Below are 18,426 nucleotides of genomic sequence, written 5' to 3' on the forward strand. Positions count from 1 at the left end.
TGCACCTTCAAAGCCACCAATTGCAGTTCCCGCCGCCCTAGAGCCCCGCCCACCGGAGCCCAAACTTTGGACTGTACCCTCGGCACAGGGGACCGTGTGGGGAGAGCGACGGAAGTGAAACTCGCCGAGCCCCCGCCTCACTCTTCTTAGCAGAGAATATTGTTTGAATGCTCTAATCCCAGCCACGAAATCTGGCTCGTCGGTTCGACTTAAAGTTCAGGCTCTGCCGCGCCTTCGCGGACTCGCTCTCCCTCCCTCTACAGCGCCAGAAAATGGGCCGGTCCAGGCCGGATGGCGCATGCGCATCGGGCGGCGAGCAGTGGGGGCTGGCCGAGCGGGGTCAGGCGTGGAGGGCGCGGAACCTTCGCCACCCGGAGCTGTCCCGGCTCCGGCGCCGTGGCCGCCGGCTTTTGGGTGCAGCGTCTTCGCCGGTGAATACCGCTTCCGCTCTCCGGGTGTGGCCGCCAGTCGGGTGAGTCTCGGGGGTCCGGGCCGTTCCGAGGAGCGCTCTCTTCGTGGCTGAAGTGTGAGGGGAGGCCGCGGGACACTCACCTGTCCCCCCTCAGGTCCCCAACTCGCGCGCCCCGCGGTGTGCCATCCTGCCGGGACTTCGCGCCCGCCTGGGGGGTTGGGACCACTGCGCTGGGTGTTGCCGGGGCGTTGGAGTCGTCCTGAGCTCCCCGCCCTCGGGCATTCTCTGGGACGCGCGCTGGTAGTTGAGAGCCGGCTTCGGTGTAGACCTTTCACTCTGCGGGAATCGGCCCCGCCGCCGCTCTCGAGCCTGTGACCTGGGGCGAGCTCCTCCTCACCCCGAGCGTCAGCTTCCTCGCCTGTGAAATGGGTATAACCGAGCGCCTCGGTTGTGAGAAGGGAAGCCCTGAACACCGTGTCGGACGCGGTGAGCGCTCAGTACGTTGTATGATTATTACTGTTACTGGGTATCCAGGCGTTTAGGATTTGCTTGTGGTAGGTGAGAGCCTGTTAGGGCGCATCTCAGCTTCAGAGAAAGTTCCCACCAATCCGTCGTGCGATGCGAGAATCCAGTAAGATCACCCTCAGTACGCTTTTCAAGGAGAGTGACATTCAAATCTCGTTTATTGGGTTTCAAGATTACTGAGCTTGTCGTTTCACACTAAGTGGTTTATGAAGAGTCTTCAGTAAATCCGAGTTCTGGAAGCCTTCATTTGAAGACTTACATGCATAAAAGAAGTTTGCGCTGGCAGAGGAATTCTGTTGTGACACCCCTTGTGTCTCCTTTTCTATACACACAGGCTTCCGTACTTGTTTGGTTGATTTAAAGTGACCCTCATTTCCCACCTTTTTAAAAAAAAAAACTATGTCGAGGTCTGAATCAATTCTCAAATCCATGGTAATCCTACATTCAACGTTCAGCAGACATTTATGGGGCATTTACTATGTGCATTTAGGAGAATGTCCCTTCCCTCACTAGCCTGTGTGTTCGTTGACGTTCATGGGCTAATTTTTTTTCCTCTGAAATTCATGTGATCTGACAGAGTGCTCAGCACCAAGTAAGTGCTGATAAATATTGGCTCAGGGAAAGCTGCACCTGGGCCCATTCCTTGAGAAATCATGTGGGTTGCTCTCAGTAGCAGTGGGGCATGGTCTGTACTCTGGGAGCACTTGTCACTTACTCTAAAGCACCTGTTTAGATTCGGTGACTTTGCAGCTGTGCTAAATAAAAGGGTAGGGTAGGTAGGCCCCTGCTGTGTCTGCTACCTCTGCTGAATATGGTGCAGTTTGAAGTAGAGAAACACTCATTTAACTGATTCCGGTGCTTTCTGAAATTAGACTTTAAAAAAGTATATTTAAGAAAGCATTAAGTATTATTTTATCATTTTTCCTGGAGAACAGATTCTTCAGACTCTGAACAAGAGCTTTTCTGGCCTTGTTTTAAAATGACATTAGAAATTATCACTGTAGTGTAAATTTCTTTCTGGTGGGGCCACACAATAGCAAAATCTTTCTAAAGAAAACCTAAGTGGCGTTAAAATATAGGGTTTCCCCCTTGTGATCATAGATCTGCTGAAGTGTGTTATTAGAATGCTTCCTCCCTTTTCTTCACTAGTTACTGTATCTCTTACTCTGGGTTTTTTTATTTTCTAAAATTGTGCCACCTGGTGGTTGAAATCTTCTACCTATCATAGAATACGCGTTAGAAAAATTTTACCTCAGGGTCTCGGTAGAATAAGGTGAAGCAGTGAATAAAATAAGACTATATAGTTTTTATGTCTTTAGTGAGGGCACCCTACTGCTTCAACCCTCCCAGCTTAACCCCAAGTAAAAGTTACAGTTGCTTTGCAGGGGCCTATTAGCCAGTTATCAAAATATCAGATTGTCACAGATGAACATTTTTAGGAGTTTAAGTGGACTGTTGTGGTATCAATGTGTGCATACCTGAGGAAGTGGATGGGATTGGCATGGGGAAGGAAGAGTTGTAGCTGTGACAAGTAAACCGTTCTGATGGTTTCTAAATGCCAGTGTAAAAGTGGGACTGAAGTTTTGTGTTTAACTAAGTACTAACAGTTTGAATGGAATTTATCCCTCTCTTTCTCACTGCAAATACCCATACACAAAGTCTTGTCACAAATGAACGTTCCCTTCACCTTTGCTTCAATAGTGCGGCTGATGTTCATAATTACCTTTTGAAATTGTTTTCTGTATTATCGGTAGTAACAAGCGTTTATCCCTTGAGTGCAAATTTTATTTTTGGAAATGGCTTAAATTTAATTGTGAACGTAGATTTGAGAAGAAACGTAAGGATGCAACGTAAGAATATACTCTGTAACATCCTTAATTAACTTAGCCAGTCTCTTGGGTACATTAGGACAGATAAATGAGAAGTTCACACAGCAGCCTGTTTCATTGTTGGACAGCTCCAGGAAGATGACAACTGCCTCTGTACCTTCCACACTTTGGTTTCCAGTCCTGTCCTCTGAAATTATCTCAGAGTCAGTTCAGTTCAGCCTTTCCCATCAGGTGACAGGGCATTTCAGATATACTAATAATACTTTACCTTTGTCGCACACACTCTTCACTATTTCAGATACTCTCACATATGTTATTTTAAACCTCATGATAGGGACTTCCCTGGTGGCGCAGTGGTTAGGAATCCGCCTGCCAATGCAGGGGACATGGGTTCGAGCCCTGGTCTGGGAAGATCCCACATGCCACAGAGCAACTAAGTCCGTGCGCCACAACTACTGAGCCTGTGCTCTGGAGCCCGCCAGCCATAACTACTGAAGCCCACGCATCTAGAGCCTGTGCTCTGCAACAAGAGAAGCCACCGCAATGAGAAGCCTGCGCACTAGAGAAAGCCTGTGCAGCAACGAAGACCCAATGCAGCCAAAAATAAATAAATAAAATTTAAAAAAATTAAAAAACAAAAACAAAACCTCATGATATAGGTCAAGAGCTAATTCCATTTTATAGAAGAAGAGACTTAGGTCTCAGATTAAGTTAGCCAAAGTGATATAACTTGTGAATAGCTGTGTCCACAGCCTTTGCCTTCAGACCTACATCTTCTCCCTTCAAATCCATTACTTGTCGTACTTAACCAGGCTGTTCTTTTAATCTGTCTCCTCTGTTGTGGGTTTCCCTAAGTTAGTAAATATTCCCAATTTCATGAATGGCTTCCTGTTTAAACCTAGTGTCAGAGCCATCTCCATCCTGAGCATTCCCCCCGGGGGTACTCAAATTGTCAGTATTCTGGACATGGCTGATCAGGACAAACACAATACTTTTCTTTTTCTTGATGTAGACAGATCCTCTATTTCTAATAATACAGGATAATATTACATTGACTTCTTGAACCTAGGCCTAGAATTAGTTAGTCCCTGTTGAAGTTGTAGCTAACCAGAGGTTCTTTGGGAAATAGTTTTTTTCTATCTGAATTTATTTCATTCACAAACTGCTGGGAAGGCATGTCTTTCCTATTTTGAATGCGGGAAAAATCTGTCACGGTGGGAGATTACATTGCGTAGTAACTCTGTCACTTACTGGGTGACCCGGGGCTTAGTTTTGCTATGAAAATATGAGTAATGCGTATTTTGACCTACAAAAAAGCTATTTCTTATGGTTTAACTGAACTTAAAAAGGTACCTACTTCCTCTGGTTATTGGGAAGATTATAAGACTTGTGCCTGCACGTGTTAAGTGTTCAAGAAATTATTTTCTGCTCTAATAATGTGGATATATTCTTATGGCTTTGATGAAATTTTAAAAATAAGCATATACAATATATATTTAGCTTTTATTCAGTTCATAAAATGTTACTTTGAGTTACAATAGTGTTACTAGAATAAGCTTTTAAAGATGACTACTGGAAGGTGTCAGCACTCATTTCAATGTGCTCTAAGAACAATGCCATTGTTTTAGAGTTATGTTTTGTATATTACACCCAAGAGTACAGCAGTGCATCTGCATATACACCAGCAGTTAGCCAAAGCCGGTAGATAGAGGGAAAGGGGAAGAAGAGAATATCTAAAAAGATAGGGTGGAGGCAAGAGGGGAATGATTGATAAAGCAAGGAATTTGTTAGATAAGGGATAAGGTAAGTGTTTAGAGCTTTAGGTTAAGTCACAGCTTTCACCAAGAAAAATAGGAAAAGGAAACTATATGAAACCATTTTCTTGTTTGACACTATCATCTAGGATAAATAGGTAGACAGGAAGGCGTTTTATTGGCACCGTGGCTGGGTCTACAGTAGCGCACGTATTTGAAATAAACTTTTGTGGAGGGAGGAAAAATATGTATCATGATATACATTTATGCTTATATACAAGGTGCATGTGTATATTTATCTCAGCAGCCAAGTGTGTTCTTAAGCTTTACCTTACCAATGAGAGAGGTCATGTCAGTACATCAGAAGCTTGTTTCTGAACTGTAAAAGCACACATTTGAGGGCTGGTTGATAGAAATATGCAAAAATATTTTGTCAAATGTATTTACAAAATAAAATGTTAACGGCATTTTCTAGGTGACTAAACCAGTGTACATCTCCCTTCAGAAAAAATAAGCAAGGCAGAAGCAGGATAACTAATATATACATAAGTGTAGGTATATAATACTGGTATAATATTAGATGACTTAAATTGCTGGACTGTATGAGACCTCATTTTTCTGAGGCAAACTTTTTATATCTTTGAAAAGACTTTGTCATTGGTGACAGGCAGACAGAACTTGAACTTGGCTGCATTTCCAGTTTCCATTTCAAATACTCAAATACTTACTTGGCACAGCGGCCTGATTTGTGATCTTTAGATGGGGTGTGTGTGTGTGTGTGTGTGTGTGTGTTTAGTAGTTACTCAGTGGAACAGTGATCTTCTGATATTTTTGTAACTTGAAATCTGAAATAGTAGGTATATTATAATTCTCTGCAATTATTTGTTTAGTCATTTTTAACGATTTTATTTGTCGGGAGTGGGAGGTTGGTGGGCAGTTTGAATTTCTTGGAACATTTTTTAACAGCTTTATTAAGGTATAATTTACATACATAGAATTCGCTCACTCTAAGTGAATTCAGTGATTTTAGTAAGCTTCTACAGTTGTGCAGTCATTACCACAATCCTATTTTAGAATATTTTCGTCCCCCAAAGTTTTCTTTGTGCCATTTGCAAATTAATCCCCACTCTCACCTTTGGGCCTAGGCATTGATCAGCTTTTTGTCTCTACAAATTTGCCTTTTTTAGACATTGCATATAAATGGAATCATACATTACAGTCTTTTGAATATGGCTTATTTCATTTAATTTAGTGCTTTTGAGGTTCCTCCATGTTGGCACATGTATAAGTTCATTCTTTTTAATTGCTAGGTAGTAGTACCCCATTGTATAGATACACCGATATGTTTATCCATTACTTGATTATTAGACATTTGGATTGATTCCAGTATTGACTATTATGAATAATGCTATGAACATTCACATATAAGTCTTTGTGGGGATATATGTTTTCATTTCTCTTGGGTGTGGTCTTAGGAGTGCAGTTTCCAGGTCATATGTTAAGTTTGTGTTTAATTTCTTAAGAAACTGCCAAATTGTTTTCCAAAGTGTCTGTACTATTTAGCATTCCCAGTTGCAATGAGTAAGGTCCCTTTCCTCCACATCCTAACCGGTGCTTGGTATTGTCTGATTTTGTGATTATAGCTATTCTGGTGGATGTGTAGTAATCTTTTCTGAGTTAAAAAGAATAGGTTTAAGAAAAGAATAGGTGAATAGTGCTGCATAAATATAGCAAACACCTGAAAATGATGTTTTATCTTAGACCTTGGCTGCTAATTTTCTTCTTTGTGAAATGAAACAATTAAACTTAATTTCAGGGATTTTAGCTTCTTGTTTTAATTGTAATAATTGCATTTTATGAGTATATATGCTAAATTTGAGAAAAAAATTTCCACATCTGCTTCTTGTTTCTCTTCATGGTTTAGTTAGATTTTCTCAGCCAGATGTTAGTTAGGAAGAAAGCAGTCTACATTAATTCACACTGATGTGAGACTGACTAATGGCCCTTTAACCCTTATACATTTAAAAGGGATTAATAGGCCAGTTCTCTTCATTGGTAGAATTTCATCCGAACAAAATGAGTTGTAATCAATTTCAGGAATGTGGGAAAAGTAATTGAAGTCAGGCTTATTAACATAGGCAAGCTGTTTCTGCTTGAGCACCTATTTCCAGGATTGGGTCTCTTGAGGAGTCCGCTTTTTTCCGAACCTGCATGTTCTCTAAACACTCCTGATAATCTGCCAAATCTGTTAAGTCATTGGATAAGGAAGCTGAGGCTCAAGTTTAATAATTTGCCTAAGGTCAGCATTTTTTTCTGATAAAGGTCACTGCAGGTTCTTACTGAAAATAGTTTTAGGTCGCATTAACAAGTACAGTCACACATATTCAAGACACTCTTGTATCCACAGGTTGCTCTGCTGTGCTCCATCTCCTTCTCCTAAAGATGCATCCTGACTTATCTCCACACTTGCATACTGAAGAATGCAACGTCTTGATTAACTTGCTTAAGGAATGTCACAAAAATGTAAGAGTTCAGAAAAATGACCATAAAGCAAAAATGAAACCTAGGTACAGCACACCGATGTAAAACGTTATCTCCATTAATGGAAGGAAATGATAATGTCTTAGTTATGGGTCTTAGCTTAGTAAAGATTAGCAGTTGATGCTTGTGATTTTTTTTAGAAACCACTTCCCTTTATGATAAGTAGAAATCAAGCACGGTAGTTTATTAGGGAGCTTCTGAAATGATATATAGTAATTAGAATCCCTGTTCCTTGCTCCTTGACTTCTACAGTTCTGTGTTTAAAGGAAGTTGAAACATTTTTTATAATTATATGTTAACTAGATTTAAATTATGACTGGCCTAATTTGACAGGTTTACTTGGTTGTTAGTGGAATGAAAATAAAATTCCATGGTTAAAACCAAAATAGAAAATAAGCCCATTTTTGGAATGCGTTAAATTAATCTGATATTTTTCCCAATGTCAAATATTTAGCTTTTTTCATGTATTTGATGTATGAGACAGTTATAAGGAGCATTTGTGTTTTTCTTTAACTTTGCATGATGCATTATTTCCTTCATGTTATTTATAAACTGTAGATATATCAGATTCCAATAATAGTATTATTTAAATGAGTAAAATTTTAAGACTAAAAGTAAGGTAGTAAGGAATGCTGATGACCTGTGAGGTCAGGTATTTATACTGGTTCAAAGAATGTTGTTGATGACAATATACTTTTCGGCAAACTATTTCTGCCATACATCTAGATTAAGAATTGATACTGTGGGATTGACATATATTCACTAATATGTATAAAATAGATAACTAATAAGAATTGATATTGTAAGTCTTTTTAACTTTAGCCATTCTATGGATGTGTCATAGTATATTATTTGGTTTTAAATTGTGTTTCCCTGGGGGCTGATGACTTTAAGCATCTTTTCATGTACTTATTGGCCATTCATATAACGTCTTTCGCCCATATTTTAAAATTGGGTTGTTTTGTCTTGTTATTGAGTTGTAAGAATTCTTTTTATCATTTGGCATACAAGTCCTATGTCTCATAAGTGTATTGTGAATATTTTCTCCCAGTCTGTGGCATCCTTTTTTATTTTCTTAAAGATGTGTTACAAAGAGCCGTTTGTAAGTTTGATGAAGTCTAATTTACCAGTTTTTTCTTTTATTGTTTATGTTTTTTGTGTTCTAAGGATCTTTGTATATTTCCCGGTCACAAAGATTTTCTCCTATTTTTTCTTCTAGAAGTTTTATAGTTTTAGCTTTTAAAATTTAGATCTGTGACTCAAGTTAATTTTTGTGTATGGTGTGAGGTATGAGTCAAGGTTTATTTCTCTCCCTGCGGATACCCAGTTATTCCAGCACCATTTGTTGAAGAGACTGTCCTTTCCCCACTAAATTACCTTGGTGCCTTTGTCAAAAATCGGCTGACCATATGTGAATGGGTCTACTTCTGGGCTCTCTAGTCTGTTCCACTGATTTATATGTCTGTTCTTAACACCAGTTGATTCCAACATTATCTTACTGGGGCCACCTGGTCCCATGACTGTTTTGTCCTCTTTTCTGTCCCAATTCACTTTCCATGCTGCATCTGGAGTGCTCTCTCAGTCGTAAGTTTAATCACTGTTCCCCTTAATGGCTCCCTTTGCCTGTAGAATAAACTCTAAAATTTCTTTGTGTTTTGAGGCCTTCATGTACTGGCCCCTACTTACTCTTGGGCTTGACTACATGCCCCCCCCGCCCCCCCCCCCCCCCCCGCGCCCCTCATCCTTCCTGCGTGTTCTTGTCTGCAGTTGTACTGGAGCATGTTTTTGTCTTCTAAGCCTTTTTACTTGCTTTTTTCCTATGCTTAACTTAGAGCCTTCCTCACTGTCTCAACTTCTCATTTGCTTGATCAGGTTTTATCATCCTCCAGGCTTTATTCTGCTTAATTTGTCATTTCCTCTTCCTTTTCTTTCCTGGCCCGGATTCTCTGTACTCCAGTAATACTGTACATAATAGATTTCCTACGTTATGGCAGTTACTCTTACACTTTTTGGTCTCAGGACTCCTTCACACTCTTAAAAGTTATTGACGACCCCAAAGAACTTTTGTTTATGTGGACTATATCTACCAATATTTAGTGAATTAGAAATTAAAACTGAGAAATTAAAAAATACTAATTTATTTTAAAACTGTAATAATAAACCCATTACATGTTAATAGTTATTTTTCATAAAAAAGACCTTATTTTCCAAAACAAAAAAACGGTGGAGGGCTTCCCTGGTGGCGCAGTGGTTGAGAATCTGCCTGCTAATGCAGGGGACACGGGTTCGAGCCCTGGTCTGGGAAGATCCCACATGCCGCGGAGCAACTAGGCCCGTGAGCCACAACTACTGAGCCTGCGCGTCTGGAGCCTGTGCTCTGCAACAAGAGAGGCCACGATAGTGAGAGGCCCGCGCACCGCGATGAAGAGTGGCCCCCACTTGCCGCAACTAGAGAAAGCCCTCGCACAGAAACAAAGACCCAACACAGCCAAAAATAAATTAAAAAAAAACAAGAAAAAACAAAAAACCCCCCAAAAAACGGTGGAAAGAGTGACATTGCTTTTGCATTTTTGCAGTTCTCTTTAATGTTTGGTTTAATAGAATACAGCTGGTTCTCATATCTGTCTCTGCACTCAATCTGTGGTGATATTACACTTCATGTAGCCTCTGGAAAAATCCACTGTACCCTTGTGAGAGAATGAAAGTGAGCAAAGCAAATAAGATCTTCAATTATTAGGAAGATAGATTTTACCTTCCCCTGGAAAGGTCTTGGGTAGCCCTGGGGACTACACTTTGAGAACCGCTGCTTTATAGCGATCACTTCATGATTTGTCTCTTTCCTCTGACTCTGAGCTATGAGAGTAGGGCCCAGGTCCACCTTGCTCACTGTTGTGTCCCTAGTGCCTGGGACACTGTCTTCCAGACACTGACTGATTGATTCACTTATTCAATCAGTTGCTCTACCAGTTTGTTCTCTAGAAACAGACACCAGGCATTGGAGGCTTATGCACGTGTATACAAGAGAAGTGCAGTCCATGGGCATTTCTTTTACCAACTCCACTGGGGCGTTTTGGGTTTGTTTTTCACATAATGTCACAAGAGTATAATTCTCATTTGGGCTAATGTTGAGGTGGAAGTGAAAATATAAATTAGTTTTTGTCTTGAATTTTTAAAATAAGATGTATGTGTATGGGATGATATGAATAAATATAAACTAAACTATGAAATATTGCCTTACATTCTAAAAGTTTAACCATTTCTGGTATTTCTGTTTGGCCAGAAGGTGTGTGAAAAAGCATTGTCCCTGTTTGTTTTCAAGGAGGTAGTTTATACACAGGAAATATTTATCCTGAAAAGGTAATTAGGTAATCAGTAGGAGATCTTAAAATGCTTGCCAGAAAAACTCTGACCATTTATTCAATGTGGACCAGAAAAGTACATTTAAAGTGGTGAAGAAACAGGGAAAAAAGAAGTAGCATGACTATTACTAATTATGTGTTGTCTGGTTTCCATGAAAGCCTTAATTAGAAAGAAAAGGAAAAGATGTGCTTATTGTTACTAGTTAAGCATTTATGGCATGTCATTATAGGAGATCACCATGCTGTCCGACCTACGCATAAAAATCGTGACATGCAGACACACTAATTATGGCCCTACTAAAATTCAGGTTCTTGATATCAGTCTTTATCTGCTTTGGAGCATATATACTTTTTGCCATGATAATAGTCACAGGACTTGAAACCACTAGAAGATTTTTATTTTTGCTTTTCAAACAAAACAGACTTTGAATTCAGACATTGATTTTCTGATATTGTGAATTAGTGGCTTGTTTATGGGGCCCCTACAGGCCGTCTAATAATAGTGTTATGTGTTTCTAATTTATTTTGATGACATTTTGAATGGAGGCAAATGAGAAAATGGCTTTGGCACCAAGCTTTCCATAAGTAACTCTTCTATGGGACAGGAGTGTTTGCTCGTGAAGAAAGTTACTGGTCGTGTCAATATGGCTACACTGCCCTTTGACATTACTCTATAATAGAGGATGGATAACATGCCCTTAAAAGAAAGGGTATTAGGTAACAAAATGCTTTTCACTCGGTCATTGTGAGGTTTTGGCAGGTTAATAGTCTTCTCTTTTATCAAAGAAAAGTCTTTTTATTTTTCATTTCTACCTATAGAGCATTTATTCCTCTTTTGTAGGAATGCCAGGATAAGCCTGTTTATTTGTATATTTTATACTGGTGACTTAACTATTTGCTTAACTATTAACTTTGCTTATTGACAAAGTGACCCATTAAACCCATTTCTGTAGGAATAAGTGTTTCAATTCTGTGTGCCAGAGACCTTAGCATATGGGATGAAATATTTTACGCCTTTTCTTCCTTTTAGCACAGCATTCTGAAATTTTTTGGTCATTGCAATGATCTTGATCGGGAGATGAGAAAATGCTTGAAGAATGAGGTAAGGAAAATGTTAAAGGATGGAAATGGTTGAACTATAGAAAAGAACATCTTGGAACAATATTATATATTACTGCCATTATTAAGTTTTTTGCAAATTTTTGTATAACACCGAAAATTGACTTTATATGTATGTCTTCCCCTAAAACCAAGAGGAGAAATGAAAGTGTCTTCTGGGGACAGTTTTGGGACATTGCTGATTTTTTTTTGCATGTACATAAATGAAAACAACTATCTTATAATAGTCACTGTAACTCCTTTGGATGAATTTTTAAGGTTTAGGACATTGAATCTGTTCAGCAGAAAGACTTGTCAGTCAGTGTTTAGCTACAGCAGGTAACTAAAACTCTCTGGGCCTCGATTTCCTTGTATAACATGAGGAGGCTAGACTTAGGCTCTTTCCAGCTTTAAAATTTTGAATTTCTTTATAATTATAGTATGTACAACCCATAGGGATCTAGTTTGACTTGTTTGGAAAGACTCGTTTCCTGAATACAGTTTTAGGCTATGACTTGGACTTGGGCAAATAGCCAAAGTTTGTCTTTTTGCAGGTCCTGCAAACTGAACAGAGTGCATTTTAAATCTTTGAAAAGAAATTTAATTCCATTTCTGTTTTGTTCATCAGATATTTTAGGTCCAGAACCTTTAAAAATATATAACTACTAAAAATCTGCCCTCCAATTTGCGTTTTCTGTACTTTTGAACTGTTTTTCCCCTATAAGCCTCATATTGAAAGGTACTAGATATGATATTTGAAGCCATTCAGCATCTATGAATCATTTTTTGTGTTTTCCACTTTGGGGCTCTCCCCCCCCCACCCCCGCCTTCCTGGAATCCCTTTACAGCATCTTTCCTGTTTGAAAAACTTCCTGGAGTTCTAGTAATTTTCTTTGTGTGAACAAATGGGTATAAGTGTTTTAAACTGATTTTTGAAAAGAGTTTTTTCATCATATGTAAATGGTAGTTTATATGGAAACTAAACCTAGGGCTGTGTTCCTGTTTCAGTAAGATTATGGAAAAATAAAACCCATAGTGTTTTATTTGGTATAGCTGTTTGTTTCTTACATGCTTTCAGTTGTATAAGATAGCTTTTTTCCTAAGTTTAGATTTTTTTTTATCCTTACAGTTCAGTGATTTTGCCATTGGTTTGGTGATTAGATCCTCATATGAAATTTTTTTTTTCCTGTTTGGTAGAAGAATGTGTAGATATTTTTCTTATTTTGTCTGAGTTTGTTTTCGTATAAATTTCAGGTTTTCTCCTTGACTACTTTCTAAGTCCTCTATGTAGTTTTTACATTGCTTCATTACCTGATTTATAGATGTTTTTCCGTCTGTTCTTTCATCCTTCAATTCTCCGAACCTGTGCTCATTTATTTCCTCTCTGCTTTTAATGCTTCCCAGTTTCCCATTTACTGCTTCTAGTGCTCTCCTCCTACCATTTCCTTCATGTGTCATTTAAGTACTTCATTCTTTGAAGCTTTTAACTAGAAAAAAGGTCTGGCCAGTTCTTTCTGATCCTCTCTTTGCTGCTGTGTTGCTGCTTTTGTTCTTTTTATTGAAATAATCGCTACTACTACTTTTGCAGCATCCTCTTTTGTCTCTCTTACTTGTTTGGTTTGGTTTGGTTTTTGGCTAATTGACCTTCCATGCTATCTGCGTTGTTTGGTGGCGTTTTGTGAATAACACCATAGTTATCCTTTTTTTTTCTTCTTTTATTCAGGGGCCATGTTGACTCCCTTTGGAGATACCGTAACATATATTTTAGTATAGACTCTGTTTTAATTTGCTTTATGACTTATTTTATTGGCCTGCTACAGAGTATTGTCTTCTGAAGACTTACCCATAAGACCCTCCTTTGAACCTGATTGTTGGAGGCTTCATATGATTAAAGAGGGATATCAAATATTTTTCTCAGAGCAGGTATCCCTCCATGTTCTACAACGTTTTTTTTTTTTTTTTAACCTTTTAAAGCAATGAAACGCCCTTCCCCTCTCCCCGACAGTCTTATGAAGAAAATTAATGTATGACGGATAAAAGGAATGTTTTGGTTAAAGGGACCTGGTGTTTCATCTGTTATTTGAAATGGCCCTTTGATGAGGAAAAAAAAAGTTTGAAAACTGCTACTATTCCAGAAGATATGTTAGAACTCTTCAGTCAAAACTTTAGACCTAGAAAACTTCTTAAAGATTATCTAGCCCAACTCCTTACATTTGAGCTTACTGGCCCAGAAGATGAAGTAACTCAAAGGTGTTAATCTCAGGACTCAGGGGAGGGCAGCCAGAGTCCCTGGTTAGTGCTCTGTCACTCGTCTTTTGTTTCTGTGGCTTCTTTCCATATCTCTGACAGCTGAAAGATTTTGATGTCCAGTTATTCACATATACTCAGTTTTTTCAACTTGAATTTGCTTTTCCTTTTTTTCCACTCTGCCTGAGAACCCCTCTTGCACCTTTAAAATATGTCTTTATTTGTGTATATATTATAAGCATGTAAATATACACGTATGAAACCACTTATATTCAAGTTTCTCTGCTTTAAACAAGTACTTTTTCTCAGTGCCAGGCTCTGGGTTTCCTGTTAGTTATAACCTGCCGGCCAGATCAGAATACTAGGCTAAAATCCTCCAAGGTGAAAACTACATTTAGATCCAACCGATTACAGAAACATAGGATTTGGGGAGAATTGGGTTTGATGACTATTCATGATGAAAAAATCCTAGGAAGTTCAGCTGACTATAAGTTTCCATATGAACCATTAGGATAATATGGTTACTAAGAGCCAGTTACTCTTTTGGCAATATTTATAGAAATATGATGTGTCTAGGTCATAAGAACTAGTAGGCCCACTGTAGTCCATATCTGCCGGACTTTGTTTAGAGCACTAGAGTATTTAATTCTGGTGTGGTATTTTTTTATAAGGGGTTATTCATATTAAAGTGTTGTATAAAAGGCACTTTACAGATAAGCCTTTAGAAGGCAGAAGCTATGTTCTGTGGAACAGTTGTAGAAACCAGCAGCGTTCAGCCTGTAAAAGAGATAGTGGGTTACCTGTAATCAGATATTTGGAAGATTGTAGCAGGCAAGGAGAAATAGAGGGAAGTAGGAGGATTTATAGGGAAACACTTATTGGTTCAACACGAGAAGCTCTGGAACAAGTAGAAGTGTCCAACAGTTAAACAGGCTGCCTCTCAGGGTAGGGAGCCTCCTGATTAGAAGTGTTCAAGTAGAGGTTAGATGACACGCTAGATTGTGAGCTTCTGGAGAACAGGGACAGGACTCATCCATCCTAAATATTTATTGAATTCACGTTTTGGGAGGAAATTAACTCAGCAAATATTTCTGCACCTATTAGGAGTTAGGTGCTGTACTGTATTGAATGAAATTTTACTAGATGGCCTCTAAGGTCACTGTTTCCAATCTCAGATTCAGTGAAATAAGAGCCATGTAGAAGTTTTGTCAGTAAAAACGTTATTTTTATTTTGCAAATATATCTAAATATCTAACGTATGTAAATGGTGACGTAATCTATTGTCTCTTTTCTCCCCCGCTTCCTTTTATTTTCCAGTACATGGAAAAGAGGAACAAGAGCAGGGAGCGTGGCAACGCAATGCGAAAGAGACTTTTTAATCCTCCAGAGGAATCTGAAAAATAGATCACATTTTCACTGGATGCCTTGGCTGAGAGAAGACCCAAAGGCTCTTGGGTGGTAGCTGAAGGAATCCCGTTGCATTTGGTCTCCAGAATCCTTTGAATGGAAAGTGACCCATGAGAAATCGAGCCTTGGAGAAGTATGGAAGCCCTGGATCCGGAATGTTGGTTGGGCAGAGCTGTTAGAACTCTCTCTCCTCTTCCAGCGCACCTGAGACTTCTAACGTGTTTGTTCCCTTTGCCTACGGCCCGTTGACATTTGAGTAACTTATCTCCCTCAATAAAATCATTGATTCTAATCATATTTTCTCTGTTCTCTTAGACTCTCTTGGAATTAGGGCAAAATGGTGCCGTTAGACTTCTCTTTTTGCAGTGTGGCAGTTCTGGAGCGTAAACGTTGAAGGCACAGCTAGTAGGGCAGACAGAGTTTGGGGAAATCCCAGCTGTGTTAACTCTATGAAAATCTTCCAACTTTATTGTTTTTAAAGAGCTCTTTTCCAAAAGGTTAAATGTTTAGCATTGATAACATTATGTCTGGCTAGGATTTAAGTCTGAGCAGACTTAGCTTCTCCGTTTGGTTGAAGGTGCCCACCCTGGGTGCCAGTTGTCTCCTGGGCATCAACCTTAGGCCCGCGTGCCTCCTCTTTGCTGGGCACAGGGCCCTTCTTCCCAGACTCATTTCTAGCAGCCGTCCTGCCAGTGTTCCTTTTGCCGGGTGTTTCTGAGACCTGTGACAGTCTGGAAGCCAGCCTCCAGCCATGGCCACAGCAGGGCCTTGAACTTCCTGTTGGATAAGGTGTCAGCAAACTGTGAGCCGTGAGCTCTGCCTTCATGTGCAGCAGGAGGCCTTGTTGGGCATCAGTGTTTGGTAGTGATTTCCCCATCACAAGAGGTGTTCAAGAGGCTGGACATTCATTTAGCAAGGGGGTTACCCAGGGTAACAGACATTCGATAAAGGCATGGAGGAAGAAGCAGAATTAATTCTGAGGTCCCTTTCAAGACTGAGATGTATGAATATTTATTCAGTCAGCCCTCCCCACCGCCCCCTCCCCCAAGTGTCAGGCAGTACAGGTACAGAAGTGAGACATTTTGTCTTCAGAAGCTTGTAGTAAACTGACAAGCTGACTATTACAGTAGTGTAGTAAGTACCATGATTAAGTAGGTGTCATGGAAAACATAGGGCATCCATGCCCAGCCTTCAGGAGGAAGGAGCTATTCCAAGAAAGCTCCTTAGCAAAGGTGACCTTTGGCAAACAGAGTGAAAATGGAACTTTCTCAGGAACTTAAGGTTGCTTAGCCTGACTGGGATATGAGAACTACTGGTGGAAGAAGATCCCAAACAGCTTTGAATTCTGTTGCAATTTTATCTTCAGTGCTATGATAACCAGTTGGGGAATTAGAAATGGTGACTAGGGATTTGTGGAGGGGCCTTAGTTGGAAGGATGATGTGTTTCAATTTGTATTTTAATAATATTTTTCTGGTTATGGTTTGGGGGAGAAATTGGAAGAGATGGGAGATTACACCCAGGGAGACCAATTTGGTTTTTGCCCCAACATAAATGAGAAATTAGGGCCTGAGTTAAAGAAGTGGCTTGGGGATCAAGAAGAGGGACTAGATTTGAGGGGAATTTGGACCTAGAGTCAGCATGACTGACTAGGTGGAGGGTTTAAGAAGAGTCCAGGGGGTCTCAGGCTTTTGATTTGTGTTTTCATGCTGATGGTCCCTGCCCTGAGCTGGAGGGAGTACAGCAGAGGTGTGGTGAAGTGTTGAGTTTGCAGTGTGTGGGGAAGATCCGGATGGAGATGGCTTTTAGACTTTTGAGTGTTCAAACCTGGAGCTTATTAGAGTCACCGGGACCAGAGCAGATTTGAGAGAGGGCAGCATGCAGATGGCAGTTAATGCCCCATGGGCCCATGTTGACAGTGGACTCTGAGTGGTGTTTTATAGACCAGAATGAAACTTTGGGGTCACTTAACTTAAAAAAAATTGTATAAGTTCATTTTTTATGGAACATTCAAACAATTTATGTCTTACAGAGTAAAAATTTGATACCCTTTATACCCCTATATTACTTGACTCCCCAGAGGTATCTGTAGTTGACAGTTGGGTGGGTCTTATGAATTTACATGGATATTTCAGGACAGGAGAAGGAGCCCTGTGTACAGAGAAGGAGCAGGCATAGAGGTAGGAGGCAAACCACAGGGAAGGGTGCCTCAGATTGCCAGGTAGTTACGGAGGAGTGAGTTTCATTGGGTCAAAGTAAGGGCTGAGGTACCCGTTGATTTGGTTCCTCTGTCACGTGTGACCTTAGAATGGTGTGGTGTGGGGTGTGGAGAAGTGGGTGGAAGCCCGTGTGGAGCTGGAGGATTTAAGCACCTTTGAAAAGGCTTGGCTCTGAAGGGAAGGGCAGTGGAGAGTTGAGAGGGAGAGTTGAGAGACAGTCTTCTTTTTTTTTTTTTTTAATTAATTAATTAATTTATTTTTGGCTGCATTGGGTCTTCGTTGCTGCATGCGGGCTTTCTCTAGTTGCGGCGAGCGGGGGCTACTCTTTGTTGCGGTGCACGGGCTTCTCATTGTGGTGGCTTCTCTTGTTGCGGAGCATGGGCTCTAGGCGTGCGGGCTTCAGTAGTTGTGGCACGCAGGCTCAGTAGTTGTGGCATGCAGGCTCAGTAGTTGTGGCGCACGGGCTTAGTTGCTCCGCGGTATGTGGGATCTTCCTGGACCAGGGCTCGAACCCATGTCCCCTGCATTGGCAGGCGGATTCTTAACCACTGAGCCACCAGGGAAGCCCTCCTTCGCTTATTTAAACAACCCATCAAGTTTTTTATTTCAATGACTGATTTTCCCTTTCTAGAAGTTCTATTTGGTACATTTTCAAAATTTACCCATTCTATTTTCATAAAGATATTTCATATGTTTTCAATTCTTTATTTTTTTTAAAGATAGTTTCCTTTTTAATAGTTTTTGTCCAATAGTTCTATTATTTGAAGTTTTTGATATCTAATACTTCTGTTTGTTTGCTGTCTCTTCCTCATGGTTGATTGTTTCCTTGTGTGTTTTTAATTCCTTTATTGTTAGCATATCTTTAGCAGGGTTTATTTAATTGGACTTTGTACAGTGTAACTTGAGGGTGTATCTCTACTGTATTTGCCTCTACTAGGCACCACAGAGGTATTACTGACTCAGAGCCACCTTTTATGCTAATTTTGCTGGCTGGGAATTCCTGGATCACTTGAGTAATGAAAATTGCTCATGTTTTG

General features: G+C 40.0%; 1 protein-coding gene across 3 annotated transcripts; it reads left to right on the forward strand.

The window, feature by feature from the left end:
* The first annotated feature begins 263 nt into the window (after window positions 1–263).
* On the forward strand, window positions 264–15,469 carry CMC2 (C-X9-C motif containing 2). Of its 3 annotated transcripts, XM_061173533.1 has the most exons (4): window positions 282–472; window positions 6,928–7,043; window positions 11,451–11,522; window positions 15,083–15,469. In XM_061173533.1, the coding sequence occupies exons 2-4, from the start codon at window positions 6,963–6,965 to the stop codon at window positions 15,167–15,169; spliced, it is 240 nt and encodes a 79-aa protein (XP_061029516.1). In that variant the 5' UTR covers window positions 282–472; window positions 6,928–6,962; the 3' UTR covers window positions 15,170–15,469. The 3 variants fall into 3 exon arrangements, with proteins under 3 accessions (XP_061029514.1, XP_061029515.1, XP_061029516.1); XM_061173531.1 differs by lacking the exon at window positions 6,928–7,043 and having other exon boundaries at window positions 264–472; XM_061173532.1 differs by lacking the exons at window positions 6,928–7,043; window positions 11,451–11,522 and having other exon boundaries at window positions 264–472.
* Window positions 15,470–18,426: the final 2,957 nt, after the last annotated feature.

The sequence above is a fragment of the Eubalaena glacialis genome, chromosome 18, assembly GCF_028564815.1.
Source record: "Eubalaena glacialis isolate mEubGla1 chromosome 18, mEubGla1.1.hap2.+ XY, whole genome shotgun sequence".
In the NCBI taxonomy this organism is placed as follows: Eukaryota; Metazoa; Chordata; class Mammalia; order Artiodactyla; family Balaenidae; genus Eubalaena; species Eubalaena glacialis.

What these genes read in the sequence shown, in the direction of transcription:
- CMC2 (XM_061173531.1), top strand. Translation starts at nt 299, where the DNA reads ATGCGCATCGGGCGGCGAGCAGTGGGGGCTGGCCGAGCGGGGTCAGGC. An exon ending in CGGGTGTGGCCGCCAGTCGG is followed by an intron (nt 473 to 11,450) that starts GTGAGTCTCGGG and finishes TCTTCCTTTTAG; the next exon opens with CACAGCATTCTGAAATTTTT. An exon ending in GAAAATGCTTGAAGAATGAG is followed by an intron (nt 11,523 to 15,082) that starts GTAAGGAAAATG and finishes TTTATTTTCCAG; the next exon opens with TACATGGAAAAGAGGAACAA.